At 31.8% G+C, this 27,031-nt stretch overlaps 2 protein-coding genes across 14 annotated transcripts in view; one reads left to right on the plus strand and one right to left on the minus strand.

Moving 5' to 3' along the window:
- LOC122568704 (transcription factor SPT20 homolog) lies at positions 1–17,023 on the plus strand. 5 transcript variants are annotated; one of them, XM_043728767.1, is made up of 11 exons: positions 1–177; positions 379–556; positions 677–1,117; positions 1,892–3,554; positions 10,813–10,947; positions 13,125–13,237; positions 14,510–14,953; positions 15,115–15,360; positions 15,554–15,861; positions 16,036–16,216; positions 16,300–17,023. In XM_043728767.1, the coding sequence occupies exons 4-11, from the start codon at positions 3,515–3,517 to the stop codon at positions 16,561–16,563; spliced, it is 1,731 nt and encodes a 576-aa protein (XP_043584702.1). In that variant the 5' UTR covers positions 1–177; positions 379–556; positions 677–1,117; positions 1,892–3,514; the 3' UTR covers positions 16,564–17,023. The 5 variants fall into 5 exon arrangements, with proteins under 5 accessions (XP_043584702.1, XP_043584712.1, XP_043584719.1 ...); XM_043728777.1 differs by having other exon boundaries at positions 677–905; XM_043728784.1 differs by having other exon boundaries at positions 677–847.
- Positions 17,024–17,165: 142 nt separating this feature from the next.
- LOC122568672 (thrombospondin type-1 domain-containing protein 4-like) overlaps positions 17,166–27,031 on the minus strand; it is a 29,996-nt gene continuing 20,130 nt past the window's right edge. For 5 of the 9 annotated variants that reach the window (XM_043728724.1, XM_043728679.1, XM_043728687.1 and 2 more), the window contains 12 exons: positions 24,105–24,252; positions 20,993–21,159; positions 20,788–20,881; positions 20,647–20,695; positions 20,448–20,566; positions 20,140–20,269; positions 19,801–20,044; positions 19,436–19,636; positions 18,880–19,041; positions 18,477–18,653; positions 18,031–18,247; positions 17,166–17,932 (listed from right to left, as the gene is read on the minus strand). In XM_043728724.1, coding sequence (XP_043584659.1) covers positions 17,799–17,932; positions 18,031–18,247; positions 18,477–18,653; positions 18,880–19,041; positions 19,436–19,636; positions 19,801–20,044; positions 20,140–20,269; positions 20,448–20,566; positions 20,647–20,695; positions 20,788–20,881; positions 20,993–21,159; positions 24,105–24,252 — 1,842 coding nt within the window. In that variant the 3' untranslated portion in view covers positions 17,166–17,798. Of the gene's footprint in view, positions 17,933–18,030; positions 18,248–18,476; positions 18,654–18,879; positions 19,042–19,435; positions 19,637–19,800; positions 20,045–20,139; positions 20,270–20,447; positions 20,567–20,646; positions 20,696–20,787; positions 20,882–20,992; positions 21,160–21,274; positions 23,130–23,218; positions 23,558–24,104; positions 24,253–26,814; positions 26,854–27,031 lie in introns of those variants that run through there. The other 4 variants (XM_043728714.1, XM_043728733.1, XM_043728751.1 and 1 more) reach the window with 4 other exon arrangements.

Genomic DNA, 27,031 nt, shown 5'->3' on the forward strand with positions numbered 1-27,031 from the left:
TCTTAGTAACGATACATGTTTCTTTTTACAGTGGTGTTTAATGACATTCATGACAAAAAGCAAATTTTTTATGAGTTTATAAGTTTACAAAATGTTACTACTAATAGGTTATGAAGTTATTGATAACTTAAGAAAGAACAAGCGATAATAATGATTTAACCAAGAATAGAGAACAAGGTAAGTAAGGTTAGACATAATATACCTAACCTCTGTAAGGTTCTTGAGCTTTATCTGACAGTCAAATTCTGTATAATTTATATTAGAAATCTAACTTCTTTTTTTATGAAGTGCCAAATTTTCCTTTGATGTTTTGAAATTTATATTTATTCTATACACATTCGTTTTCAAATATTAATCATATATATTTTTATGTTTAAGGCAGAAGCAGTTTATGATAACATACAAGATAAACAAGAAAAATTTAAACATTAATTATGATGTGATACAAGATTTGGAAGTTATACATATATGAAGATACAAGTGATTCAATGTAGTCATTTGTAGCAATAGAGTGGAAGGAAAAACATATTTTATAATATCTAAGAAAACAACAAAGGTAAAGTTAAGAAGCTTACGCTTACTACAAAGAAATTAAAGAATCTATATGTATATATACATACATAAAAAAACTGTAGTAAAAAATGGAAAATAAACACACATTTTTATCACTTTTCAGATATTAACAGAAACGTTAATATACGTATAAGAAGAATATAGAAATAAATATATAAAGATGATTATATAGCTCAAAAGAAGTCAGATTTAAAGTTAGGAAGAAAATCAACATACGATATGATACTTAAAGATGACTGTTTTCAATCACAAATTAACTGTTACAATATTTGTGGTAAACATATTAGCACAGAGTAATAAACTTGGTATAAAAGAACAAGAAATAATATGTAGTAAGAATTTATACCAACAGATACATCAAAACATTTTTTACAGTTTAGATTTATAAAACAAAATTTGAGTGTATCTAATAATTATGATAAAATAATATTTGTATACATTGATTGCAAGAATAACGAAGACTATGTTAGAATAATAACTCATTAAAAATTTTTAAGTTAAAAGTTTTTATCTACTTCAAGATATTAAATATAAGATACACCAAGTATATACACTCTCTCATATGAATATGAATATTTAAAAATGAATTAAGCTGTGTTAAATTAACCTCATTTATAATTATTCAATGCAATAAGAAATATGTAGTTTATCTTCATAATTGTTCAGTAGAAGTATTTTTCTTAATATTTTTTTACATACCACAAATGAACTAAGGCCTTCATTGTAGAATTTTAGAAAACACTACATTTATGACAAAAATTGGAAGATTTCTTTCAATTAAACTTTTTGTGATTTTAGTTTATATTACACTATTTAATTTTTTTTAAATAACTAACAAAAATGACAATCTACGTAGACAATAGTAACAGTAATATTCACACAAAAGTTTCTATCACACACGCATGCAATTAGAACTAAACTGAAACGATGAGGCGGGAAGCAATTCTCAAGAGTCGATATATCGAATCACTACCGCGCGCAATATTTGAATTTGAACTGATAAACGCAGAAAAATTGAACTACTATTTATTAACAAAAGTGTATAATATTGTACATTTAATTATTTAGATTAATAAATTACTATTAGAAAAATTATATTAGAATTTGAAGTGTGTGAAAGGACAAAGAATAGAGAATAAAAAAGTATAACAATATATACAGTCGTTAAACCTTGATCTATAATTTGCACTTGACATTCGCATGGTCAAGTGTATAATAATACATTCTTGCATTAAACTGTAACCATCCGTTTAAATGAACATGCCTAGATTTAACTATATGTTTTTCTACAGTATTAACATATTTCTATTAATTTAAGATATCAACGTTGAAACAACATCCGCAATTTAAGAAAGTCAAGAACAGCACGTCTAAGTTTCCTAACGTACGTCTGCGAAGTAAAAGGCACGATTTCACTATAAAATCGGTGCAACGGAATGCACTGTTACGTCACTTGATTCGCACTCAGAACACTCGATTTATAGGCATCAATCGTAGATACCTGTAAACAGTTAGTCAATTGCACAGTTATTATAAAAGAATAGAAGAAATCTTTGTAGAGAATTTTTCAAATATTTAATTTGTTTTATAGAATCCTACTTTATCATATTGTATTATTTGTATAATAAAAAAATGTCAAATACATTCATAAAAATTTTAAAATTATGTAAAATAATATAAATTAATGACCATCTAGCTACAATTACTTTTTTGCTATATATTAAAATCCTTATATAAAAAATGTAAAATTGTAATTATGTTACAATATTACGTTAATGTTATTGTTCTATGGGATGATACAATCACTTTCGAAGAAATAAGAGAAAAAAGAAGAATCTCAACCAGTTTCTGATCTCAGTCATGTAGATAGTGTCGTTTGTCGAGTCTTTCGAAGACCTACTTGAAAAAAGCCAGTCGATCCTCCTTACCGGTCGATCAATTTACTCGACTCTGAATGAACGCATGACGATCCCGTTATCGTTTCGTCCGAGTGGGTCACCGACACTTCGACAGGATTTTACTCGTAGCTGCTTCGAGGTACACGTACCGAACCTGTGCCGTGAACAGACCGTTCTCATTGATACTTGGTGGGGTTCAACAGGACCGTCTCACTTTCTTGGAAAACAGTTTGGAGCACCTCTATGATCTTAGTCTTTTTCAAAAAATTCTATATAGAAAAAACAATAATTTGATCGTGTATTTAGATATCCTAAATTTCAGTTCCAAGTTCAAAATTAAAATAAAAATGTAATAGCACTGTATCGTTTCTCTTAGAAGAAGGTTATACTAATTTTTTAAATTACGATACATAGAAATTAAGCAGCAAAATATTTTTTTTTTTAATTCAATCATTCGATCAATTTCAATCGATTTATTCATCAAAGATCGGTCGATCTTTAGTCAGCTTTAATCACAAGTATTTTAATGAACATAGAAAATCTCACAGATCAAGTGATTTATAAAATATTCATTGAGCTCACTACTTCAAACATGTTTAGTATTAGTTTAGTATTATCATATCTATATATATTAACTACGTATATAACATGATCCATTAAAATGTTTTTTACACTCGAGGAGGAAAAGAGGGGATCTTGAAAGTGGAGCCAAGATTCAGCCGTCCCTGGAAACCAGATGGGGTCTGAAAGTGCCCCGCGTGCTCGCCTTCGAAGAACATATCCATGCAGTATTAGTGTTCGCGTGAACGGGTAACCTGTCGTACCTTTTTATCTCTGTTGAGAAGTATCACGTTCACCAGCGGATCCTAAGGTCGTTTTCGCGGACGTTGTCTACTTCGATCATCGCGAACGACAGTAATTTTCGAAACGTCTCATTCGTGAATAAATCTTCGAGGAAAAGGGAACGTCTCTAGGAAACTATTACAGACGATCGTTGTCGACTTTGCCAATTTCTGCGCGATAATTAAACTGGATCGACAACTATGAAAATCGCCACGACCTTGTTCTTCTTCGTAGTCGTCGGTACGTACAATTTGTCTTTTATCACTAAACGCAGTTTCTAGGACTTATATGTGTATTTTCTTTTTTGATTGTGTTTCATTAATAAACAGCGGATGTTGAGGCATTTCCGGAAAATTTAAAAGTGTAATAATATATAGAATACACGTAATATACAAAAGTAAATTTTTCAAAAGCGTTTACTAGAATATTCCTATTCGTGATAAAAATATGGCTATAATATATATTATATCTGGAATATTTGCTATAATGTATAGATTTTATTTCTTTAGCTATGATTATAAATATATAAAATATTGCATATGAAACATCTACAGTTAAGTCATTAAAGTAGAGTATAACTAAAGATAAAGTACATTGGACCGTATTAGAATAGGTATTAGAATTTAATAGATTCTTCTAGAATTTTTAATGTCATTCAATGAGAATGATGTTTTTTCTCGATAATACTTATGATTTAGTACAATGTTTCGTAACATTTAAAGTGAAGCACAAAATGTAATACTTAAAAGGAGGATGAAAGTGTGGACGTAACATTTTTTTTTTCACGAATTGAATACAAGTAAAGGGTCGCGTTTAAACATACATATTTAAACTAGAGACTGCGTTTTTGAGAATACAGCTAACATACTTACGTATTCATGTGTAAATATTATACACGTATTCTTAAATTTATAAAATTATGTTCTGGTTATGACACACGAATACCTAAGAGTTAGCCTTAAGCCTCGATCTAAAAGTTCCTGTCTAATAAAATGTATTATATCTTGTACAATTTCTTATCACAAACAGAATCTTATTGCGACTTACAAATCGAATATGCTTTATGATATGAGGCTTACACAAAGATTATATCTATATATTTAACAACCAGTTTCCAATAGGAAGATATTTGATAATGGAACAATTAATTTCATTTTATCACATATTACTTTTTAGATTATTTTACAGGAAGACTATTTTACAATGTAATGATTGGAAACTGGTTTTCAAGATATTTAATAATATTCTTCCTGGGTAACTCGCAGGTTCTTGGGCCTTTTTCCATTATTTACGCTTTGTATCAAAGCATTTTTATTCTGTGCTATCGAGCCTCGACCTATCTTGACTGACTGCACTGTTTATTCGATTCTACTACTTAAGTTTCTCTATCACTCGATCTTACTATTACTGGACTACTTTACTAGATCTTCAAATAATCATTTTTCATCGCAAATTACTAATCGACCTAGTAACGTTCTCCAGGCTGAACGCTGTATTCTTCTCATTTATAAAATATAGCGCAGAGATCTCTGTAAATACGATTCTGGCTATCAAAAAGTGTGGGAAGCGTTGCGTTCTTAACCGCACTATCTCTCTATCATGATTCCCCGCGGGCCAGGAGAAGCAATTTTCATTAATTTTACGGTTTTCTTCTCGATAACTTAAGCGTGACCAATGCGTGTTTTGCGTTACACCACAATGTTACAGTATTACGGATAAGATTCATTATAAAAGAATCGAATTTTATTTTCGCAACATATAATATACCATTTTATCCGTCTCTTTTGAAATTAAAATATTGAGAAGTGAAAATTTTTTGAATATCAGAGTTCCTTCTCTCATTACATTTCACATTTTATGCAACAACGAAATAAAAGTTAATTATATAAGGTATCAAAATTATACATTTCTAAGTTGTATATAATTATGTAAATACGTTACGAAATGACATATGTTCATCGGATAAAAAATGATCCTGTTTACAAATTATAGCAAGCAATATTACGTAAATGAGTGGATCAAAATCAATCATTCTTTATCGTAACCAAATTAATTTCTTTGTAATTATCAATAAATTGTAGAATATATTCTGTAGAATGCATATATAATATATAAAATTATATAGAACATACAAAATATACTTATAATGAATAAAACAAATCTGTTTAGATTTCATTTCTTTAATCATGTTCATAAAAAGATTTATCTGCATAAAAATTCAATTTAATCAGCAATATTTTTTCTATATCGATTTATGTTTTCATAGAGCGTCACATTCGCTGAACATGGATATTCGTTGCTCGAATTTGCTCATCCACCGTGTTTGTATTGCTAAATACCGAGTGTTTCTCGTAAAACGTCGGCTGTTCCAGGGAATGGTGCATTAAATGACGTGTAACAGCGCATCGAATAGCCGCGTCTTGACGAGAACAGAATCATTGAACAGAAAAAGTAACAGTAAAGCGATCGTACGCATCGGCGCGAACTAGAAAGTGCATAAGCATTGGTTTCTATTGCTGAAAACATTGATACGAAGGAGAAATAGAACGAACTTGCGACGAAAGTAAGCAATTGCAACACGACAATTATAGACACGATCGTAAAAGGGGACTGAAATCGAACCATCGTGCACGTTAATTACATATTTTCGTCCAGTCGGACAATCCTCGGTGTAATACACAAAGATATAATAGAGACATATGGGTCGTGGAAACTCTTACTCCTGTTACGATACGTTTTTCTATGGCAGCGTGTAATGTATTCGTCATTATCATGTCAATTCAAACGCAGCGCGTAACATATCGCGGTGATCTCGAGGAAACTTTCTCTGTGTATTTATCGAAATAACTTTCACATTACGATAGAGTGATAATTAGTTGAATGATAAAAATACAGTGGGTTATGTACATATTACTATACACGTGTGGACAATAGGAATGAGAAATTGGCATCTCGAAATTGTTAGATTTTTCGCAGAGAAAAAATATTCGTAATAAAGATTCCATAGTGATCCGTGTATAATTTAAGAGTTAAAATGATAAACGATAGGCACGCATTGAGTGAAAATTTATAATGGAAACAAAAAATTAATTTATGTTAATTTGACATTTAAATTATTTATCGTTTGAAGATTATGGGCTTTCAACGATTACCACTTTTACAGATTTAAAAGAAAAATAAATGGTAAGAAGAAGAATATTTACGATAGCTATAAAAATACTTATTACTATTTTAACTACATTTATTCTATTGTAACTGTAGTTGTGACTATACTTTCATCTTTCTCAACCACAATCTAATTGATACTGACGATATCTTTGTCCTGCGATGGCCTAAAGTTGCGATAAATTATTTCAGTATCAATAATTTCCCATTTTATTTCGCAATTTATATTCCATTAAAAGAACTGTTTCTCGTTTCTTTAAAAACTTATATCGTTTATCGTATCATTGACTACTCGAAACCGTTTTATGGCGACACAACTTTCAAAACAGATTCAAACACGGATTCTGTGGGTCGATAGTCATCTGACTTTAATAATATTCTCACTAAATTTTCAATAGGTCTGTATAATTTGGGGAATTGGGTCAGCAACGGGTCTATGTGAACGTTTTATTTTTCAGTGGTCACTTTCTACATAGCTCTGACTGCATATGGTATCGTCTTAACATCTCAACTGAGACGATCTTTCTATCTTTATGTATTTTCATATTCCTGTTATCACCTAAGAAACTTTAACATCGTCAGCAAAAGAAACGAAACTGATTTCAATAAGTATAAATGTCTGTCCAAAAATGAAGAAATAGCACGTTTTACAGTTTCAAGATTCGCACTTAATCTACTCATTCGTTAATAATTATTCGGATGCTGTGTATGATTTCAAAAAGAAATTAATTTGGTGTAAAAATAAGAAAAATTGAATTCTGTGTAACTTTTAATTCTAAAATTTCACAAATTCATTTTATGCCGGAACGCGAATATTATTAAGATTTTATAACAAAAGAAAATTATTTACAAATTGGTGAACTATAAAGCGAAAGGCGACTTTGGATGACTACCGCTCTCAAGGTAAAGGTAAAGGCCGCATTCGTGGGAAAGTGTTGCGCGGGTTTGCTCATCGACGGGTGTCGTTATCTCCTCTTACGTTAATCAAGGAATGCTGCTAGGCAAAGAAAAGTGAATTTTACCAACACTCATAACAAAACACTTTGGTACATTTATATCGTTACACGACCAGGGTCGATCTTGAAATGAACAGTGAAAGTATCCTTGAAATTGTTATCTTTCAAAGTCATTGCCCTCATTCTTAATAACAATTAGAATCTGGGCTTGACCTAGGTTTTAGAATAATATTCGTTTCTTTAGAACAAAATGAAAATTGTTTTCACATGAACAAGAATGAAATTTTAACGTGAAGTTTGTTACAAAATTAGTTATGGAGACATACATAGGTTTGAAGAAGTTGCGCAATTCGAAATGAGTGTCGTGATCATGCAAAATTTATAATCGTAAGTTATTTCACTAATTGTACTATATTTTTATAATGGCAGGATTTATGTTAGATATGTTGATTGACGTAGGTAAAATTATTTATTTATCGACTAAAGAAAGTTACTCCTATATTAGTCCGCAATCTTCTTGTTTATTTGACACTTGGCGCTTTGACAAACTGATCGACGTGCACGCAATTCATTATTGCAGATAAGATTTTGAAGAAATCAGGATACGTCCAATTCAGTAAACAGAAACAAGACACGAGTGGCATGGTAACAAAGTTTCTACTGCACGATTATCTCATTTTTGTAGGTTTTGCGAGACGTTCTTGCTGAGATTTAAACGCTTTTCGTATAATTGATGATGTTGACTTTAAGTAATTGATGTTATTTGAATATTGTATCAATTTAGATGCTACACAGAAATTTTTCTATAATATACTATATGATTTTATCGTAGTACTAAATATTTTAAAGAAATCGAGAAAGGTAAGCGAATATAGCATAATAAAAATATAACGGTATTGTTTCTAAAGAGAATCTGTGTCTTTCTAATGAGATAATTCGATCAATGATCAGATTTGAACTGTTGTTCCTTCTTCAAAATTTCACTATATACATGTAATATAATTTCTATAAAGTGCTTATTTCGCCACACAATCTAACTATATGAATATTTTTCGCTAAAATAACCTTTTCTAATATGTAGACTGTTACGAGTCGTCATTTGCATTTTTATATAACATTAAATATATTCGTCAAATTTCGTCATTCCATCAACCATGTCAAATTTTCTTATCGCCAATCTTTTCGAATATTATGAAACATTGTATGAAAGTAGAATATAAATACGACAACATTGTTTCTGTATTAGTGGAATATCAAATAAAGACATAAAGTGTGAAAGATATAGGTGAAGGACATAAGATAATAAATAATGTGCTCATGAAAATTACAAATATTAAGAAGCTGAATTTGTATTAGCTGAAAGTTACAATTTTATAATTAAAGTATTGAAATAGTAAAGGATATAAATTCTAAAGATCTTCTATATAAAAATATCTGTCACTTTTTATATTTACAAATTACAATTAATTCAAACAAATTATTTTACGAATTATTATTTGCAATAATTACCTTTTTTCTACAACAATACCTTTTTAATTTTGTTGGCACTTACATTCTTTATCATTTAATCTCTACAATTACTCCAATGAAACAATTTGTCATTGTATAAATTCATTCAGTTCATAATAATTAATTAATTGCTTAAAATGTGGCAGGAATTTATCGAAGTGATTAAAAGTGAAGTTCAAGAAATGAGGAACTCTGTTATTAAATGGTGACCACACGGATCGTAAAATTGCTTCATGAAACTATTACACAGTGTCTCAACTTTTTCCGTTTTGTTTCAAAAGAGTGACAATATTCGGGCTCTTCAGATGCGAAACTAATTTTGAAGTATGAGAAACCGACCTGGTCAGCCGAAGTGGTCGAAAGGTTGTCTCGACTTGTTAAGTGGGTCAGTAGGCTATGGCCCAATGGCACGCCTAAGATCCGGCAAATCTTCGAACACAAGTTCCGGAAGTACCTTTCACAAACTTCGGGACATTCCTTGGAAAGTTATACTATAATTTACAGAAATTCCAAAAGCTGTAATTAATTTTCCTTTATTTTACCTAAATATAATTTTAAATTCGTTCAACTAGGATTTTCCTTAAATATAAAGGAAGAAATATAATATTTATAGAAATATTTGTAGAAAGTAAAGAAATGTTATGAATTTTTAAATGGTTACACAGGGCCACAATTTGCATGTTCCGAAATGTACACGATCCGTGTTTGAACTTTCTTAGACATCTGTATGCGTTTTTTAGAAAACTCTAGAAAACCGCAAATATAGGAAGATCTCCTTTCTTTTCTAAGGGAATGTCATCAGTCTCAGCGATTGTATCATCTTGGTGGAGAAAATTACAGATTTGATTACAAAGTGGTGTAGACGTAACGTCCGGTAGATAGAATTTGTAACATTTAGTTACTAATCCTCCTGCATTCACGATACTATAAAAGAAAATTATAATTATTTATCTATACATTATAATAGTATGGTAACTACAAAGTTTACACCGAATGCAACTTATTTTATCTTAATTCTTCTGATAACAATATTTTAATCTCATTTTGGATTTTTTTCGTTTTACAAAACTATGAAATTCTACTAACATATTGTTTGATGAAAATCGTCTATGACAGAGCACTGACATCACAAAAACTGAGACTGAACAGAAATGCTCGTGTCAATTTCATTCGCTTTGAAATACGATTAAAATCAGCGTACTCGGTTAGACTTTCATTACACTCGATTAGATGGTCATTTATGATGCTTGAACATTTACGAACGAGAATCAATAGCACAGATTAGGAATTATGAATGAACGGCCCCCGAATCGACATTTATGGAAATCCTGCTTCGATTTTCTCGTTGACGATTAGTCAGTCAAAATCGTTCTGGATTATATCCCTGTTAACTGATGCAGCTCTGACTAAGAAGAAAAGTATAGATTTCAAGAAGGAAAGACATCTATTTTGTAAATCCGGTTTAAAAAGTTAAACTTTCTCTGAGAACTTCCTTATCGTTTCTAAAAACAAATGAGTCACAGTTTAAATTTCTTTTTAGAATTTAATTTACGGCTCTTTCTATCAAAATGTTTGTGTTGTATACGAGATGTTCCAGATTTCTTCGATCTGTAGATATAAATGAGAAAGATATATTGTACAAATATAGATCGTTTGAAGTTTTAACAAAAATAGAAAATATGAAAAAGCGTAAAATGAACAAAGTAGCATAATACAGCTATTATCATTTTTAGAAGCAACTCAGTTTAAGGTGTACATTATGATAAAGATAAATAAGTTAATTGAAATTAATTACGATGGAATCAGAAGCTGATCAGTTGGGTCGAAACGGGGATCCATAGTGTTCTTCTCTTCCGGTTTGGTTGCAGGATGCACGTGGCGGGAGACTCTAGGGACGTGCGTGTTTCAATCGGACTTTGGTTTCGTGCTTAACTGTGCCTTTCGGAAGTCCGGAATTTTTCGGGTACGAAATCTTGGAGGTGTCAAAGGTTACGTCGGCCTGGGTGAGTCGTAATAAGCGGTCGAAACAATTTTCATAAAAGAATTTCCAAGAATCCCCATGTGCGATCTCTTCCTTGAAACAAAGTTTAATCGCTCAATCGTTATCTTGTAATTAATCAATTATAAATATGCTGTAAATACCTTGCATATTACTAGTTATAATTTCAATGCGATAACTACAATAATACGTAATATATCACATGACGATTATAATTTTTCCGGATAAACTGGAGGAGATTAATCTATGAGTGCAAATCTAAGCAAATATTGGATACGGACTGAAACATGAATCTAGTAATGAATTTTACATACATCTTAAAATGAGAGTTTGATAATATTTAGTAATCACTAATAATGTTATCATATTATAATAACTCTCACAATGAACTATTTTATAACTATCTTAATAAACATTTTATTCTGAGTTCAATATTTGCGATATTTTTTAGGACTTTAATAAAGTGCTTAGTAAAGCATTATGTAACATTTGTTTCTTATATTCCCTTATAGCTTCTTTTCTCTGCAGTTTGTCCGGAAAAATTAAGAACATCCTGTATTTAACATGCTCCCTTGTATATTATTATATCGCTGGAATAGCGTGTATAAAAGAGAAAGTGTTACTATTTCGTCGCTTTGTTTTCTTGCTTTTCATTGCTATTTTCACCATAGGACGAATGCTTGAAATAGTGCAAAGTATAGTTTAATGATTTTTTTTCAGTGAATAACATACTTCCAACGACTATTCCACTATTTCACTTTCATTTATGTCCATTGTTTGATTTTTTTTTACTGTGATCGATCAGTGTATTATGTTATTATACTTTCTTAAATGATTTGTTAATAACATACTTTCTATTACTGTCTATTCGGCGGCCTGATTCTATGAAATATACATAGAAATAGCACGCCATTGGAAAAAAAAGTTGAACGATTTATGTGATATTCTGTGTTGTATTCATTATGCAAGTAATAACACTTACATCACGCGACCCATTTTCTGTGAGAGAATAAGTGTAAGTGGTTTTGTAGAGTTTATGGCATCCTCAGTTTTGTGTCATTGTATCCATAACTGTAAATCTCAATTTAACCGCAGTAAAGGATCTCCACTGAACTTTGAGAATTTAGTTTTATGAACACTAACTCTTATAAAGACTAATCTTAGCATTCTTTTGTAATCTCTAACTTAATCTTATGAATAAAATAAATATTAAAATATAAATAAATTTACTAAAATTCTAGAAAAATGTTAAAAAATGTCGAAAAGTGCAGTGCAATCAAATAATTCTTTTTCGCATTGTCCCATCGAAAAAAAGTCTATTTCGTTCGCCACGAAACGATGCAGAAAGTGAATTACCACAAGATTATAGTTAATCGAGCAGAACGTGCGTGAAATGACCAGTGACTTTCAGAACAAGAAGAATGTCTCCTCATAACCTACTTCTCTAATGCTTTGGTATATATGAGTACATAGTAGTTGCTTGGGGAAAAAAGTTATAATACATATTACATTATTCATCGCCTTGACTCGGCCCAGATGTCAGCAATATCTCGTAAAGGATGACACCTGCAATGAAAACGTAATTTGCATTTGAACCGACCGGACCAAGGGATCAAAGAAATCGTCGTAAGAGCGCACGGTTGTTTGCACATTTGTAGAACAAAGCAAAAAACCACGTTGGATCTTGCGCAACATGTGGTTGCTTAACTTTCTATAGCTTGTCTTTTCTGGGTATTATCTAATTTTTCATCCATTCAGAATGGCAATTCTTATCACTTCTACAATTATGCATAACAATTTTTCTTTAGTAGTAATTTAGTAACAAAAATTTGTTTGATAAGAAATTGTTTCCAAAGTATTAATTAGGTAAATATGTATTAGAATTCGTGAAAATCGAGCGACAAATTAGCGGAATTGAATAGTTTCGGTTTACTAAATAAATCAGGAGTAAAAATTAAATGCATTCTTTAGACTAACATGACAATATAGGACTTAATTATCGACTAATGTGGTTCCTTTCAGTGGTGGGACCTCTTGCATTTCATGTAACGATGAAGTCAATGAATTAGTTGGAATGATATCAATAATTTTGTAATCCAGATAATGGTTTATTTCTTTATACAAGTGTTTTTTGTACCTAATAATTGATTTAATTATAATTAATTTTATTGTTAACTTCAGGATTTTCTGTGGGTGACGAGCTAGGATTTAGTCAGTCCTTGTCCAATGTGGAGGCTGCCAAAAGAAGAAGCGTGCAGACTAGTAGAGTTGGTTCATCATCCCATACTAATTTGGTAAGAATTTCAGAAACGTTATAAATAAGATGTATACATTTATTTTTCTACACGTATTCATGTAGATTGTTATCGTAATTATTTTGAAGATTCTGTAATGAATCGATTTCTATTACATTATAGATGTACAGACACGATTCTTCGTTTAAACTAGTTCAAGGAAAGTTTAAGATGAATCGGAACAAGTATAAAAACTGGATACATTCCATCGTGATTCCTGCAGTACTATGATATTTATGATAGTGCTAGTTGCATGCATTTCGGTTGAATTTACATAATAAGATGCCTTATATTGTTTCTGTTGCGTAATCGTGAACTACATCTAACTGTAGATTTTTCATCTGATTTATACGTGGGAGTAAATAACTTTTTTGTCTGAATATTTAAAGAGGATTAAAGGTTTCAGGTCTTCTGAATCTTTGTGAGAAAGGAATTCTGAAGATTTTTGTTCCTTTCTTAAAGGCACTTTTTGAATTAAATGCTTTAAGTTGTTTTTACATTTTTAGGTTCATTATAATTGTTACGAAATCTTCTGTTTTGTGCTCTTCTTTATCTATATTTATCGCATTCTGATATGTCAAATGGGTGTATTTCTTATTATTCCGTGAAATCTCGATCGAACCCAAGCATACGCGATTGACCTTGTCATAATTAGTGCATGAATGAGTATAAAATTCTTCATACGACTTAGTGCAAGGTTTCCATTCTCATAGAAGTTCACGTGGAGCGTACATTGAATCCCCTATAAAATCTGAAAGAAAAAGATAAATGAAGTAGAACAAGGTTGAAAAATTCCTTTTATACGTATGTTAAAGTTAATGAAAGGAGAGGTTAATCGGAGTGCAAGTGTAACTTAATATTCGTCTGACTCTTAATGATTCCACTTAAATTGTGAAATCAGTGACTTTTTACACGTACATGACTTATTTTTCTTTGACAAATGTATATTTCTTCTATTCAGAATCCTGAAAAGGATGGTTCAAATATAAAAAAGTTTCATTTTGTAAATTACATAAATTGTGTAAAATGACATATTCATTTTCCATTCCATAAAATTAGATAGGATTTTCTAAAATATTAATCACAGGGATCTCTATCTTACATATATGTATTTAAGTAGAGATGTATCAAATTAATTCGTGTAATTTTGAGTTACTAAATTTCGAATTTTTAATTTTTTAATACAAGTATCTGTATACACACATTTTTTAAATACATTGAACGATTAAACATTAAAAATCTTAAATGCTAATGGATAATAATTCATTGAAGGCTACCAATCGAGATGAAACTAGACAACACACTCAGAACACTCGACAAGTGGTGCCTCCCTTCAAACCTTTGCCAGCTGGAGCAACGCGGCCGATAGCTCAGCAACCAGAACGTCAAAAATTGGTCGTACAACAGAATTCTACGGTCCTTCGAACCGTGCCAGCTCCTTCCTTATCAGCAACACAGCAGGACTTATTGAGGCAGCAGCAACTAATGCAACAAGAAGTAAAACAGAAGCAACAATTGAAATTGCAGCAAGAAGCTTTCGCATTGCAAGTACTAAAGCAACAAAGGTTACAACAACAGGAAGCTATGAGACAGCAACAGTTGCAGAAACTTCAACAGCAACAGAAACAGCAACAAATTGCTGCGCAACAACAAATGCTGACACAGCAACATAAAAGGCACCAACAAATGGTACCGATGCAAGTAAAAAGAGATCAGGTAATATCAACTAATTCCTTTTTTTCTTTTTACATTTAACAATTTTTATCCTTTAACCCAGAGGAGGCAACGGGTCTAAACATTTTATCAAAAATAAAAGTATATCTATCTTTTTTCCAATGAATTTGCAATTTAATAACGTTGTAACATTTATTCTGCAGACACCACAAATGCTTGCAGTTGCAGCTGCAATGCCGGGAAAATTACCTAACATTGTTGCTGCAATTCCACCAGCTGATAGCATCGTAGAACCAGGACTTTCGTTAAAATCAGCGTCTTCGAGTGACGGGTTACCACCTTTTATTTCGATGCCACAGTCATCTTCACAGTTGACCGATCGAATTAGCAATAGTCCTACTATTTTGCACGATTCTGATAACGAGGTGTCGAAAGATGATTTCAATCAGGTAATTACTTTGGTTTTTAATGATAATAAATTAGAATCATTTAATCCTAGATAAAAATTATTTATTTTGAAACGAAATTAACGCTTCACTTTTTATATAGATTTAATAATACTTACTAGTTCCTAAATAATGTTATAAAGTAATTTCGTCTTGAAAGACTGATGTGATAAAAAATATTAAATTCAATTTTTAGCTTCCTCTACCTGGAGATGAGGCTGCATCTTCAGTCAACGAGATGACTTTACTTTCCCTTCAAGCAGCTGAATCCAATCAGTCACAACAACAAAACGAGAAACGACAATCGTTGCCATCGTCATTGCCATCTTTAGCGCCTATTCAAGGAATGGAAACGTCGTTGAAAGCTCTGGCAGAAGCTAGCAATATTACTTTAGAAGCTCTAGAAGCTGCTATTCTTCTCAGGCAACAGCAACTTCTACAAAAACAGCAAGGGCCAACCAGTACAAGCACGACGACGACTACAACTATGTCTCCGCATAAAAAGTACGATTAAACCTGTCGTTATTTTCTATTATATATTTCAGTTTATACATTCTTATTATCTATTTGAATATCTTAAGACCTTGCAAAATTTTAAATCTTATAGTTTTTAAATATCACGAATTAAAAAAGTTCGTAGTCTTCTTTAAATTATTTTTTAATTATCAATCTTTTTAGCAAATATAATCCTGGTGTCACCAAAGTAATGAACGCTCCTCGTGAATATTATCCAATGGGTTATGACAAGAACTTCGATGACAATTTTGCCAGTCGTGTAGATCTTCCGGACACAAGCTTTTATTGTGGCGACCAAAAACATTTTCCAGGACTTTATGCTGACGAAGATCTCGGGTGCATGGTAAAATATTTCTTCCTCATATATTCGAAATAATTTATGCTACATTATGATTTAAAATATTAATATTCCATAAACAACTCTAGGTATTTCACGTCTGTGCATTAACGGATGATGGTCTGATTATGAAGAGTTTTCTCTGTCCCGAATCAACTTTATTCGATCAATCTATCCTCAAATGCAATTGGTGGTTCTACGTGGATTGCAAAACTTCGAAAAGTTTATATGACAGCAACATTCCAATTAGCAAGAGTTATCAGTTAATGAAAGCACTAGCGTTTTTCTCAGCGTACAAAAACCATGACAATAGTACAACATCTGCTCAAGAAAACTCAGAAAGCTCAAAATAGCTCTAAATCTTGTTAAAGGAACTGAATCTTTATTTTTAGTTAGTTTACTAGTTGGGCATCCCCTGTGAATTTAATTCGTTCCACGATTGCCAATTTATGTTCCTTTAATCCATTAAGCTTTGGATAATGAAAGTTAGCTTCTTTATATATTTTAATATCGAGCTACTTTCTTAATTAGTTTGTGGTATGTTAAGTGTTTTAAATTAGTGTATAATATTTAGATTCTTTGTTGAGGTGTGATCTTAATGGATTAAACTGAACTTCTTTGTGGAAAAGTGAATTTTATAAGACAATGGATATTTTTGTGTCACGGTATAACTATTTTTCTCGTTAATCACTGCCGTCACAATCCTAAACGATAAGTGTGTGTATATAATTTATTATATTAGTGGAGTGTAATAGGCATAGTAAATAATTTGTTTTAATCGTAATATTGTAAATAGTTCTACGTTGGTATTTTCGTTGATGTGGTTTGTTTAATAATAATCCTATTCTTGTTGACGTGGCTGTCCCTATTCTATATTGTGAAATTCTTGTTAAAAATATGTAATCAAAAGATATAAGAAATATTAAGAGATCGGTTGAAATAAAACAGACATAAAGAAAACGTAGAAAGCATAAACTTTATTGTGGCAAATGAGAATTATGAAAAATAATACAAATTAAATGCCAATGTTACGTTATTGCAATTTACACGGTCAGTCTATAATTTCTCGTTGACGATTTAAATTTTCATCGCCGTTCAAAATTCGATTAAATTTCCAAAATATTAAATAGAAACCTCGAATAATTTCTATACTATCAGACGATTTTCACAGAGATAGAATAATTATAAATAATAATATATATTCATTAATACCATCGTCTCTATAAAATAAAAATTAAAGCTATGTGATTCGATAAATAATTCACTTTTTAAACATTATAAAACGTTATTGAAAATGTTATAATTTATTATTCGTTACAAAAGCTTAATACGTCAATATGTTTATGAACTTTATAGATTCTCTAAAGGAACAATTTTTGTGTGTTTTCTTTAGAGGGACGAATACCTATTATTTCTATACCTAAAAATTGACATTAAAAATTCCATCAGGCAGTGCAAGAATAAGTAAATCTACAGCAACACATATAATATCATAAGGCTACCTTCGATGATTCGATTTCTGAGCGTAATCATTCATCGAAGTGTTAAATTTGCATTAAAAATACATTTGGTTAGTGGTGAAAAAATCTCATTCGAATTCTTGCTTCTTGGAACACGATTGACAGCACAGTTGGTGATAAAACTGGTAAGTGCAGAGTCGTGCTTGCGCCACTAAGTTGCAATTTGTCGTACTGTCCTTGCAAAGTGGATTTTCCTCGAGAACTAAAAATACGTAAAATAATAAAAAATTTCCAATACAATTTACCATACTTGAAGCGTAATAATCATATGTTTGACAATTGTAATAAGATGTAAAATACCATTTGAGATTTCTGGATCGTTTTGAACTTGCAGGACTGTATGTTGATTTTCAGATCTGTGAACGTCGTCCTTACAAGGATAATCGTTGCAGGTTCGTCGAAATATAGGACGATCCTTTTCCTTACAATGAAGCTCGTGATGCTCAGGTGGTTGACCTTCTCTGTTCAAACACCTTACTTCTCTCTTTTGAATGCCTTTTCCGCACGATCGAGAACACTAAAATGAGTGGAAAATAAATTTACATAGCAATTACCAGATTGTGAATTTTATAACTCGGAATATGTTTTGTATACGTATATTTTCTTAAAACCACTAGGAAGAAAATTTGATTGGAATATAAATACATGGTTGAAAACTGAGTGACAATTTTAGAAGGTATCATATTTGAATTTAATGATAGGTTAAAGAATTTTTGTTTATTTATACATAAGTGACTTTAAATTACTTCTGTCCAATCTGATATAAACCACGAGGATGTACAAGGTGGACCGCTGCAGGATCTTCTCGTTTCCGGTTTGTTTGCGGGACAGTTCATGTCCAGAACAACGCGGAGCGACCCACGAAGTATCGTTATGCACACCACTTCTCTAACTTGTTCGCCTGAATCACATTCTGTAGAACACTATTGGAAGAGGAATATTTATATAGTCTACCAGATTTCCATTCTTGGATTTGAATTCAGAATTAGTATTTACAATTCGAGATTTGTAATAGAGAGATTTAAATAAATTCTATTCTCCAAAAAATAAAAATTGTATATAGTTGCAGCCTTTGTAACAAGATCGGAGTAACCTACTTAACTTAATGTTAATGTATTATTCTCTTTAATCTATGTTATTTGAACCTACCGCGGTCCAGGGTCCCGTAAACCATTGTCCACTACAGGTTCTGTTGCTGGAACAGGTTCTTGATGTTTCTGGTCTTGTCGATTGGTCGCAAAATCCTTCCTCTGGACTTTTTTCACAGAAGATCTTCCTCGTCTGCAAGCCGACTCCACATTCGGCTGAGCACTGTACAGATCAGCAAAAAATACTATACTTTTCTCAAAATATGTAGCATTCATACAGAGTAGAAGGATAAAAGGTAATAAAACTTTGGAATTTTTAATAACTAGATAAGAGCAACCGTATAAAAAGAAATTCAAATTGATTCTCTTATTTCTATCCACTTTGTTGTGAAGACACTTTTTTTATATTATATCGGATCCTAATAAGTATAAAAGGATTTTATACCAGAAGGATTGGTTATAACAGAATTCTAATTATATGTATATTTTATTATTATATATAGTATTATATTACATTATAATATATTAGAATTCTATTACGGAGAATCATAAGTTTCTGAAATCTTAATCGCCTTTTCTATCTTCCATGAACAACACGAAAGTAGAATAGTTCCTACCCCATCAGACCATTCACTGTACAACCATTGTGGACTTTGAAGTCTAGTTGAAATGGCGTTTGTTTGCGGTGATTTAATGGAACAAGGTCCCAAATCACAAGCATCTTGAGTAATAGGCTTCACTTCGAGATCACACGAAGGTCCGTGAGTGACGCAGGTTGCAGTTCTTGTTCTTTTACCTGGACCACAAGTTGTGGAGCACTTTCAAAAAAGAAGCAATTAAATTCATATTTCAAATCATCTAAATGTTCGTTATTTTATTTTTATAATGCCATATATGTATTTTTTTCGCTTGATTGCCTTTGAAATTGATTTGGCTTTTAATCAGGCAATTTCTCAAAAGATTGTATAAAGTAGAATCTTACCGACGACCATGTGCCCACGCTCCATTGTGGTGGCGGTAAAGTTGTCGTCGCTGCTTTCGTATCGAATTCACACTGTGGCATTTCGCAAATCTCGGTAGTAGGAAGAATATTCGGCTCCGTGCAGGCACCATCAGCTATTCTCATTACTAGTGATGGCGTTATTTCTTGCACGCATTCCACGTCTCTCAGACGATTACCGCTACCGCACGTAACCGAACAAACACCCCACGGACCGGCTCTCCATCTTAATAACAAATATAAAACGTAATTTATGGCAATATGTAAAACACAAAATTCTTTTATTAAAACTAAAGGTAAAGAAATAGGAATTGTACTCACTTGGGAGGACAAGGTGTAGTATTGCATTTTACTTGAGTTTCTCGTGGCTTTTCCAACGTATGACATCTCTTGTCAGGCACTGGAGCCTGCGTGTGTTCTCTTGTACATACATACCTCAACATTTGGACACCTTTTTTTACAAAACAGGATAGAAAAAGATATTTGTTATTAATTTACAAGTTATATATATATGCTTTATACAATTTATATTTATAATGTATATATATATATAAATTGTTATTATTTTATAAGATATATAATATCTCTATAATATATCTAAGTTAAATTTAATTATATAATATTCCTACCTCCACCACAAGTTCTACTACACTCGGTATAACCGCTTGCTTTCCAAAAGAATTTCCTTTTTTTGTATCGTCTTGGAAGATATGCTTGCGTTCCATCATTAGTAGAACCAACATCTATTCTAAAGAATAATAAATACTCTTTAATAATTAATGAAGTTAAAAAATGGTATTGAAATGTTAATTGTGTAAGAATCCTTACTTCCTATGAGGTATCGCCGATAAAATGGGTTCACCAGCTTTGTTAGAAACTGAAAATAAAATTATTCTATATTATAATTATTACAGAGGGCAACAATGTATCGTCAATCAATTTTTATATATTTTCAAGAAAATTTTATACCTGGTTTATGCCCAAGATGAATGTTTGGAGATGGTGCACTTCCAGGGATAATGTATCGATATACAATCCCAGGATTCGGTTCTTGGTACAAAACCTAATTTGAAAATATTAATGAATTTATTTCTTCATTCTATATAGCGTACTTCTCACTTTCAAGTATAATATTTTATTATTCTGCTTATTTCTATTACAACAATTTATTTACCATAACATCAATAGGTTCTTCTAATGGTCCAATGGCAGAGAAACTTTCCAAATTCTGAGAACCTTGACGAAAATAAACGAAAGTAGTTCCAGCTGCCTGATATTTACCAGACAAACTGATGCTGTAATTTCCATTGAACAAATAGCTACCATCCTGCAACTTGACCGCTAGAAACAGAAATAATGATGCGTGACGAATTTATACATTAAAAATTAATGATAATACATTAATGCAGTTACTAATTCTAGGAAAAGATATAATTAATTTTCCAATTACATTTACCACATTTATGGTTCCTAAACAAATCGAACTTGTTTTCGCAAAAATCAGGATGGCACGTTCAGTGCGATGAAGCGTTGAAAGGCATTAGCATTCAGTTGGTCCCGTTGATAATTACTTCGCGGAATTGTCACGTTCGAAATTAAATTGTGTGGTCACTCGGGTAATGAAACGGAAACGGAGAGTCATTCACGGCGTTTGCATGTGAGATATGCTGGACGCAATGTATGCGATACGAGACATTAGAAATATAAACGAATCATTTACTACATGACGTATACGTTAGTTATCCACTGCATCTCTTTCAACTCTCTTCAGGTTTGATTAAACGAAACATTAACGTGATAATAACAGTGAATGCAAATTACTTCACTTTCATTTCAAATGCAAGAGATACATAATCTGAATGAGTAACATATTTTACTTTACAAGAACTATAATAAAAACTTTGTTTAAATCATTGTTTTATATTATAAATGTAAATTTATTGGAATAATATCGAAATCATTTAATAGACAATTTTTACAAATTTTTCTTACTTAATAACCACATCTTGTTCTATCAACCTAGATTTCCTTTTCCATTATTTTGAAGCCTAGTTCATGATATGTATCCGTAATTAGATATTTGCCATGAAATGTCCACACTTGCAGCTTTTATCACCAATAAAACGTTCGAACCTGTTTCGAGTTGCATTTGCAACGTCGAGGATTCGTAATAAATACGTAATTATTCACATTATTATACGTCCCATTCATTTCCCGTTATTTCACACCTACATAGCTGTTTCTTTGAGATCGAAAGAGCAACTGCTCGAATAGAAATAATATAACCTGTGTAATCTTTTTTAAAAATCTATGACACATCGACCAATTCGATCTATTGTGGAAGTCTTGACTAGCATCGTTTAGGTAAGAATTATAGCTTGTAAATGTTTATGATCGACTTTACGAGCGAATCAATTTATATAATTCACGTTGAATGTAGTTCAAGGGGCTAACTACGTGGAAACTAGAAACAAACAACGTTGATTTTCAAAAAAAAAATTTTTCAAATAATTTATGGATAGGATTAGAAAAAAAGAACAAAAATATAATTTGTACTAAATACAGTTAAATACAGAAAAAGAAGTCCTTTTTAGAAGATTTGTTAACCGTCTTACAAACTTTGCGTAAGATCACCATTTGTTTTTTTCTTATGGAATACTATTTAACTTAGGTTATTTAACTTGGGTTCACTTAAATTCTTACAACATTCTCATAAAGGATTGTTCTTGACCACGACTGCTTTTCTATGTTGATTCGCTTGAAATTCACATCTCTTGAGCGACGAAGGCTTATGTTGGATCTACTGTTTGCATAAGGTGCTTAATGATATTGCCAATTGTATTGAAATTCTGTGAAGCTTTATATTAAACGTATGTATGTCACCTTTAAGATATAACACTTTCCTGTTCAGAAACTAAGCCGTACGATCTATGGTATAATTTTTGAGTGATTGAATATTTAACCCCCAAACTACTTTTAAGCTACTGTTACAGTCAATACTCATTCACAATTAACTAACCATATATATTAAAGAGTTTATTTAATGGCAAATAAATAAATACTGTGTCGTTCGAAAAATTCGTAACGTTTTTTAAGAAGAAGTTCTAGTACTTGTTAATAGAAAGAGCATCATTTTACAACAAGAAAGAAAAACTTCCTATACACCTGAACGAGTAAAACATCTAAAAAGTCATTAATATTCATACAGAGAATTTATTCATTTATGAGAATTTATCCATTTTCAAGGATTTACTCCATCCTATTCACATTCTAATCTTTACAAAACATATTTTTCATAACATGAAACTGGATACTCCATAAACCTGCAGTAACTACTTCAAGGAATTCAATCAAGGAGAGACAAATTTCTCAGAAAAGCAGTTATGAATTATAAACTTACCTGGCAAATAGCAAAAATTACCACGCATATTTTAATAATATGTTAATTTTAAATTTCACAACAAATTTTCCAAATAACTCAATAAATAGAAAATGTACAGATGTAAATAAATAGAAATTGTATTCAAGCCTTTATAAGCCACGATAGTATAATCACAGATAAGGATCAGAGCGAATAAAACATATTACAGAAAAAATTTATAAAAGGAATTCCAATACAATAGCATCGAACAGGTTACACCGGTGCAAGAAACCCGACAGTTCATGCGATTACTTCAATACCGTGTGTCAGAACGAATCAAGGGACAAAGCTACGAGCACGTATTGTGTGTCACGTGAATGGCTACTGCGTTTCATTTACGTTCCACTTAACGCGCATGTCCAGAGATTAGATTATACAAGGGTTGATGCCAAGAGCACGACAACGCCTCTGAAATAGGATGAATTCTTCGTGATAGAAGATCTCGTATTGACAATAAAGAAGGATCGCGGACAGGCGCAGCTGATTGCTCGCAATCGCGAACAATCGCCACGACTATTTGCTTACTGGCACACTTCATTAGAATCATTTTGTTGCACACGAACGAGATTCCACGCTATCAGACTGATCCAATATTCCGTGTAACTATCGTTCGTGTTCTTTCCTCTTTTATTATTTCTCCTTGTTATATGCTTTCGTCTTTGCTCCACTTTATTGTCCTTTATTACCTCGTTATATTACACCGTGTGGCGCTTTCACGCCATTGTTGTCGAACTTCCGTACGTTTTATAAATTACGATTTATCTTCTTGTTAAGATTGTGATAAATGAAGATTTTCTCTTGTTACAGAGACATCCGAGTATTTTTGTAACATGATGCGCCGCACGGTAAATATATGATGTCTTACCCAAATAATTCTCCGTATGACGTAACTGTGTCACGTTCAGAACTACAGCACCTCGGGGAACCGTGGCCACCAAGTTATAACCCCGTTCCAAGGTCGGCTCCGTGAAAATTCCGTCAATTAAGTGTCCACCGCAGAAACTCCAGAAACACTACAAATACAGATGGAGATTAATCAATATCGCATATTGCAATTCATTGAAATATTTTTAATAAATCAATTGTAACACAACTAAATCTTTAGTTATTATATTTTATATTCTGAATATTTATTACATAATACATGTATATGATAAATCTCTGAGCGCATTTGAATAACTCTTTGGAATTGAAATAATAGTATTTGAATACGTTAAAGGGATGAATATAATGGGAAGCGTCACAGTCTAGTTATATAGTAATATAAACAACGTAATGTTATTTTGTTTTACTTTCATTAGCTTTCGAGTACAGCACTCTGTAACAAAATTGATCAGAAAGCGACAAAGCACAACATTGTCGGAGGGAATCAGGAATGACACGGAAGTAATAACACGTTCGTACGCTCTCGACGAGGAAGCAATCAGATTGTGCTAACAAAAATAATGGAAAGCGTTACGCTCGTTTTGTCAGGCACATTGCTTGCATTGCAATACATTGGTACTCGTGATAAATATCTTTTGGCTTTTATTGTCGGGCTGGGCTCGTACCATGACTCTGAACTCGATATTTTTTTCGATTTTTTTCACGAAGCAACATGCAGTTTCATTGTCTATAAATACTACGAGCTCGACTCTTTTCGTATTCAGCACAAAATATTCGACAGACTTTTCAGAAGCAACGATAAAGATCCAATAAAAAGACAACGGTTGGGGGATAATAAAAAACATTTTATAAGAAGTTTTCTTTAACTCTTTCTGTGAGTCAGAGAATAAATAAGATTTGCCAGACAAATACATTAAGCCTCCCTTATTCGACGACTATATATATATTTTCTAAAAAGAGCAGGTCTGTAAAAGCTACTTGCTGCGTTCTTTGTTCTTGCTTTCTAAAATAGAATGTACACAAGATAACGACAATCTTGAAAACTTCATTAAGGAAAACAATTAAATTAATTCTAATAAGATCTGGTTAGTCCTTTTAGGTAATATCGTTGAGTCACAGACGGTTGTATTTCCGATTACTTAATTTCGATTTATATTTTATATACGGGTTGGATAGCATGAAAATTTTTAGCGAAGAATATAATATATTTAATCATTCTACTTTGACAAGTTTTTAATTAACTAAACGATAAATATATTTCCTTTCGGTAAAACTGAACCGATTTGAAGTATGTTACGACTTCTTTACGAAAATATCAGGAAAGATGTGCTTCTATTATTAATAATGGATAAAATGCAATTTTTCCACAGTCTAAAAGAAATCCGACCCTAAAAGAGTTAAAATCAAATACATAAAAGTACTAATTAATATAATTAACCTTAAGCTCTTATGGATCATTTAGATCTAAGAATATCAGTTGTAAATGAAAACTAAAAATGCCAGTGAAAGTTAAGGAAATCATCAATATCATTAAACACAGAGTATTCGGTAGAGTCCCATTAGTTAAACGAAATTCGTTCCGCTGCTATGGATAACGATTTGTCCGCCCATCCAATCGGAGATGTCTCTATATCACGAATTTGTTTGACTGCCAGTCGTTGCTGGTCACTCAACGAACTATTCTTAGGGAACAATTAGTAAAAACAGAAACAGTGTTTGCACACGTGAGTACTTAGCGTGTCGTCTGTGCAAACAAGAGTTTCGTGACCGAATCGAAGATTTCAAATGTGAGTCCGCGACGCGAATTAGTAAGTCACAACACGCGTGCCAGGACACGTGTTTGGACGTGTAAAACCGTCGTGAAATTATGGCTGTCACGGCATAAATTTAGCTACGTCGCGTTCCTCCGCGTGTGTCCGAAAGCCAGCTGCACTTTGTCGTTTGGCCTCTGAATCGCGACGTGTCGAGTGCACCGGAAATCGTGGATCGCTTCGTGGGCGATCCGAACGTAACGATCGAAAAGGCAAAAGTGGTTATTCGAAGTTCCTTTGAGTTATGGTGTTTCGAATGTATATTGCTTTTATTAAAGAAACGACTGACTGCGTCTTGTTCATATAGGTTTAGTGGAAGACGTGAATGAGAAAAATAAGTTTCTCAAGGAACTCAAATTAATGCAAGAAATTATTAATTAATGATTCAGTAATAAGAGAATTTTTTACCCATTTTTTATTTTTTACCTGGAAATCAAAATGATGAGTGAGAAAAATGTATAATAGAAGGAAAAGAACTTTTATCGATATATTTTAAAGATCATTTACACCACCGAGGATGCATGATCGTAAACTTGTGAATTTTTATGAAACATTGCAATTTATCATTTTCTCAACTCTGATAGCCTTAGTATTAATAATATTTAAATTTTGAAAATTGAAAAAAGATATTGTTTATGGATTATAACTCACTATGCGTAGAAGAGCTGAAACAACCCTATTTTGGATTATAGAATTCTTTTTCTTAAAGATGTTTTATTAGGTAATTATACATATAACACTCCTATTTTATTAAGTAGCTCATTTCTATTATGAATTTCCACAGATATCATAAGACTGGTGATTATTGACATATAAAATTTTTCTAGCAAACTGATAATATGTACTTGAAGGGAATGGTAATTGAATATTATTACGTACTTGGCTAAGAGAATGTTGTTTCATATAGTATGTTGGTTATGGAGGTTGCTTCACGTCAACTAACGTATAATGTTAATCGTTTAACGTTATGTGACCCATTATCAGAGGTCTCAAGTTGCGATATAAGATCATATAGCGACCTATGGCAATTATTGTATTTTGATGTGTTTAACAATTGTGCATACTTGGATGCAAGTCACCTCGTTCGTTTACTATA

The sequence above is a fragment of the Bombus pyrosoma genome, linkage group LG1, assembly GCF_014825855.1.
Source record: "Bombus pyrosoma isolate SC7728 linkage group LG1, ASM1482585v1, whole genome shotgun sequence".
NCBI lineage: Eukaryota > Metazoa > Arthropoda > Insecta > Hymenoptera > Apidae > Bombus > Bombus pyrosoma.

Coding starts and splice junctions, on each gene's coding strand:
- LOC122568704 (XM_043728767.1), top strand. CDS start 3,515: ATGAAAATCGCCACGACCTTGTTCTTCTTCGTAGTCGTCG. Junction 15,361..15,553: donor CGAAAGATGATTTCAATCAG/GTAATTACTTTG, acceptor TTCAATTTTTAG/CTTCCTCTACCTGGAGATGA. Junction 15,862..16,035: donor ACTATGTCTCCGCATAAAAA/GTACGATTAAAC, acceptor CAATCTTTTTAG/CAAATATAATCCTGGTGTCA.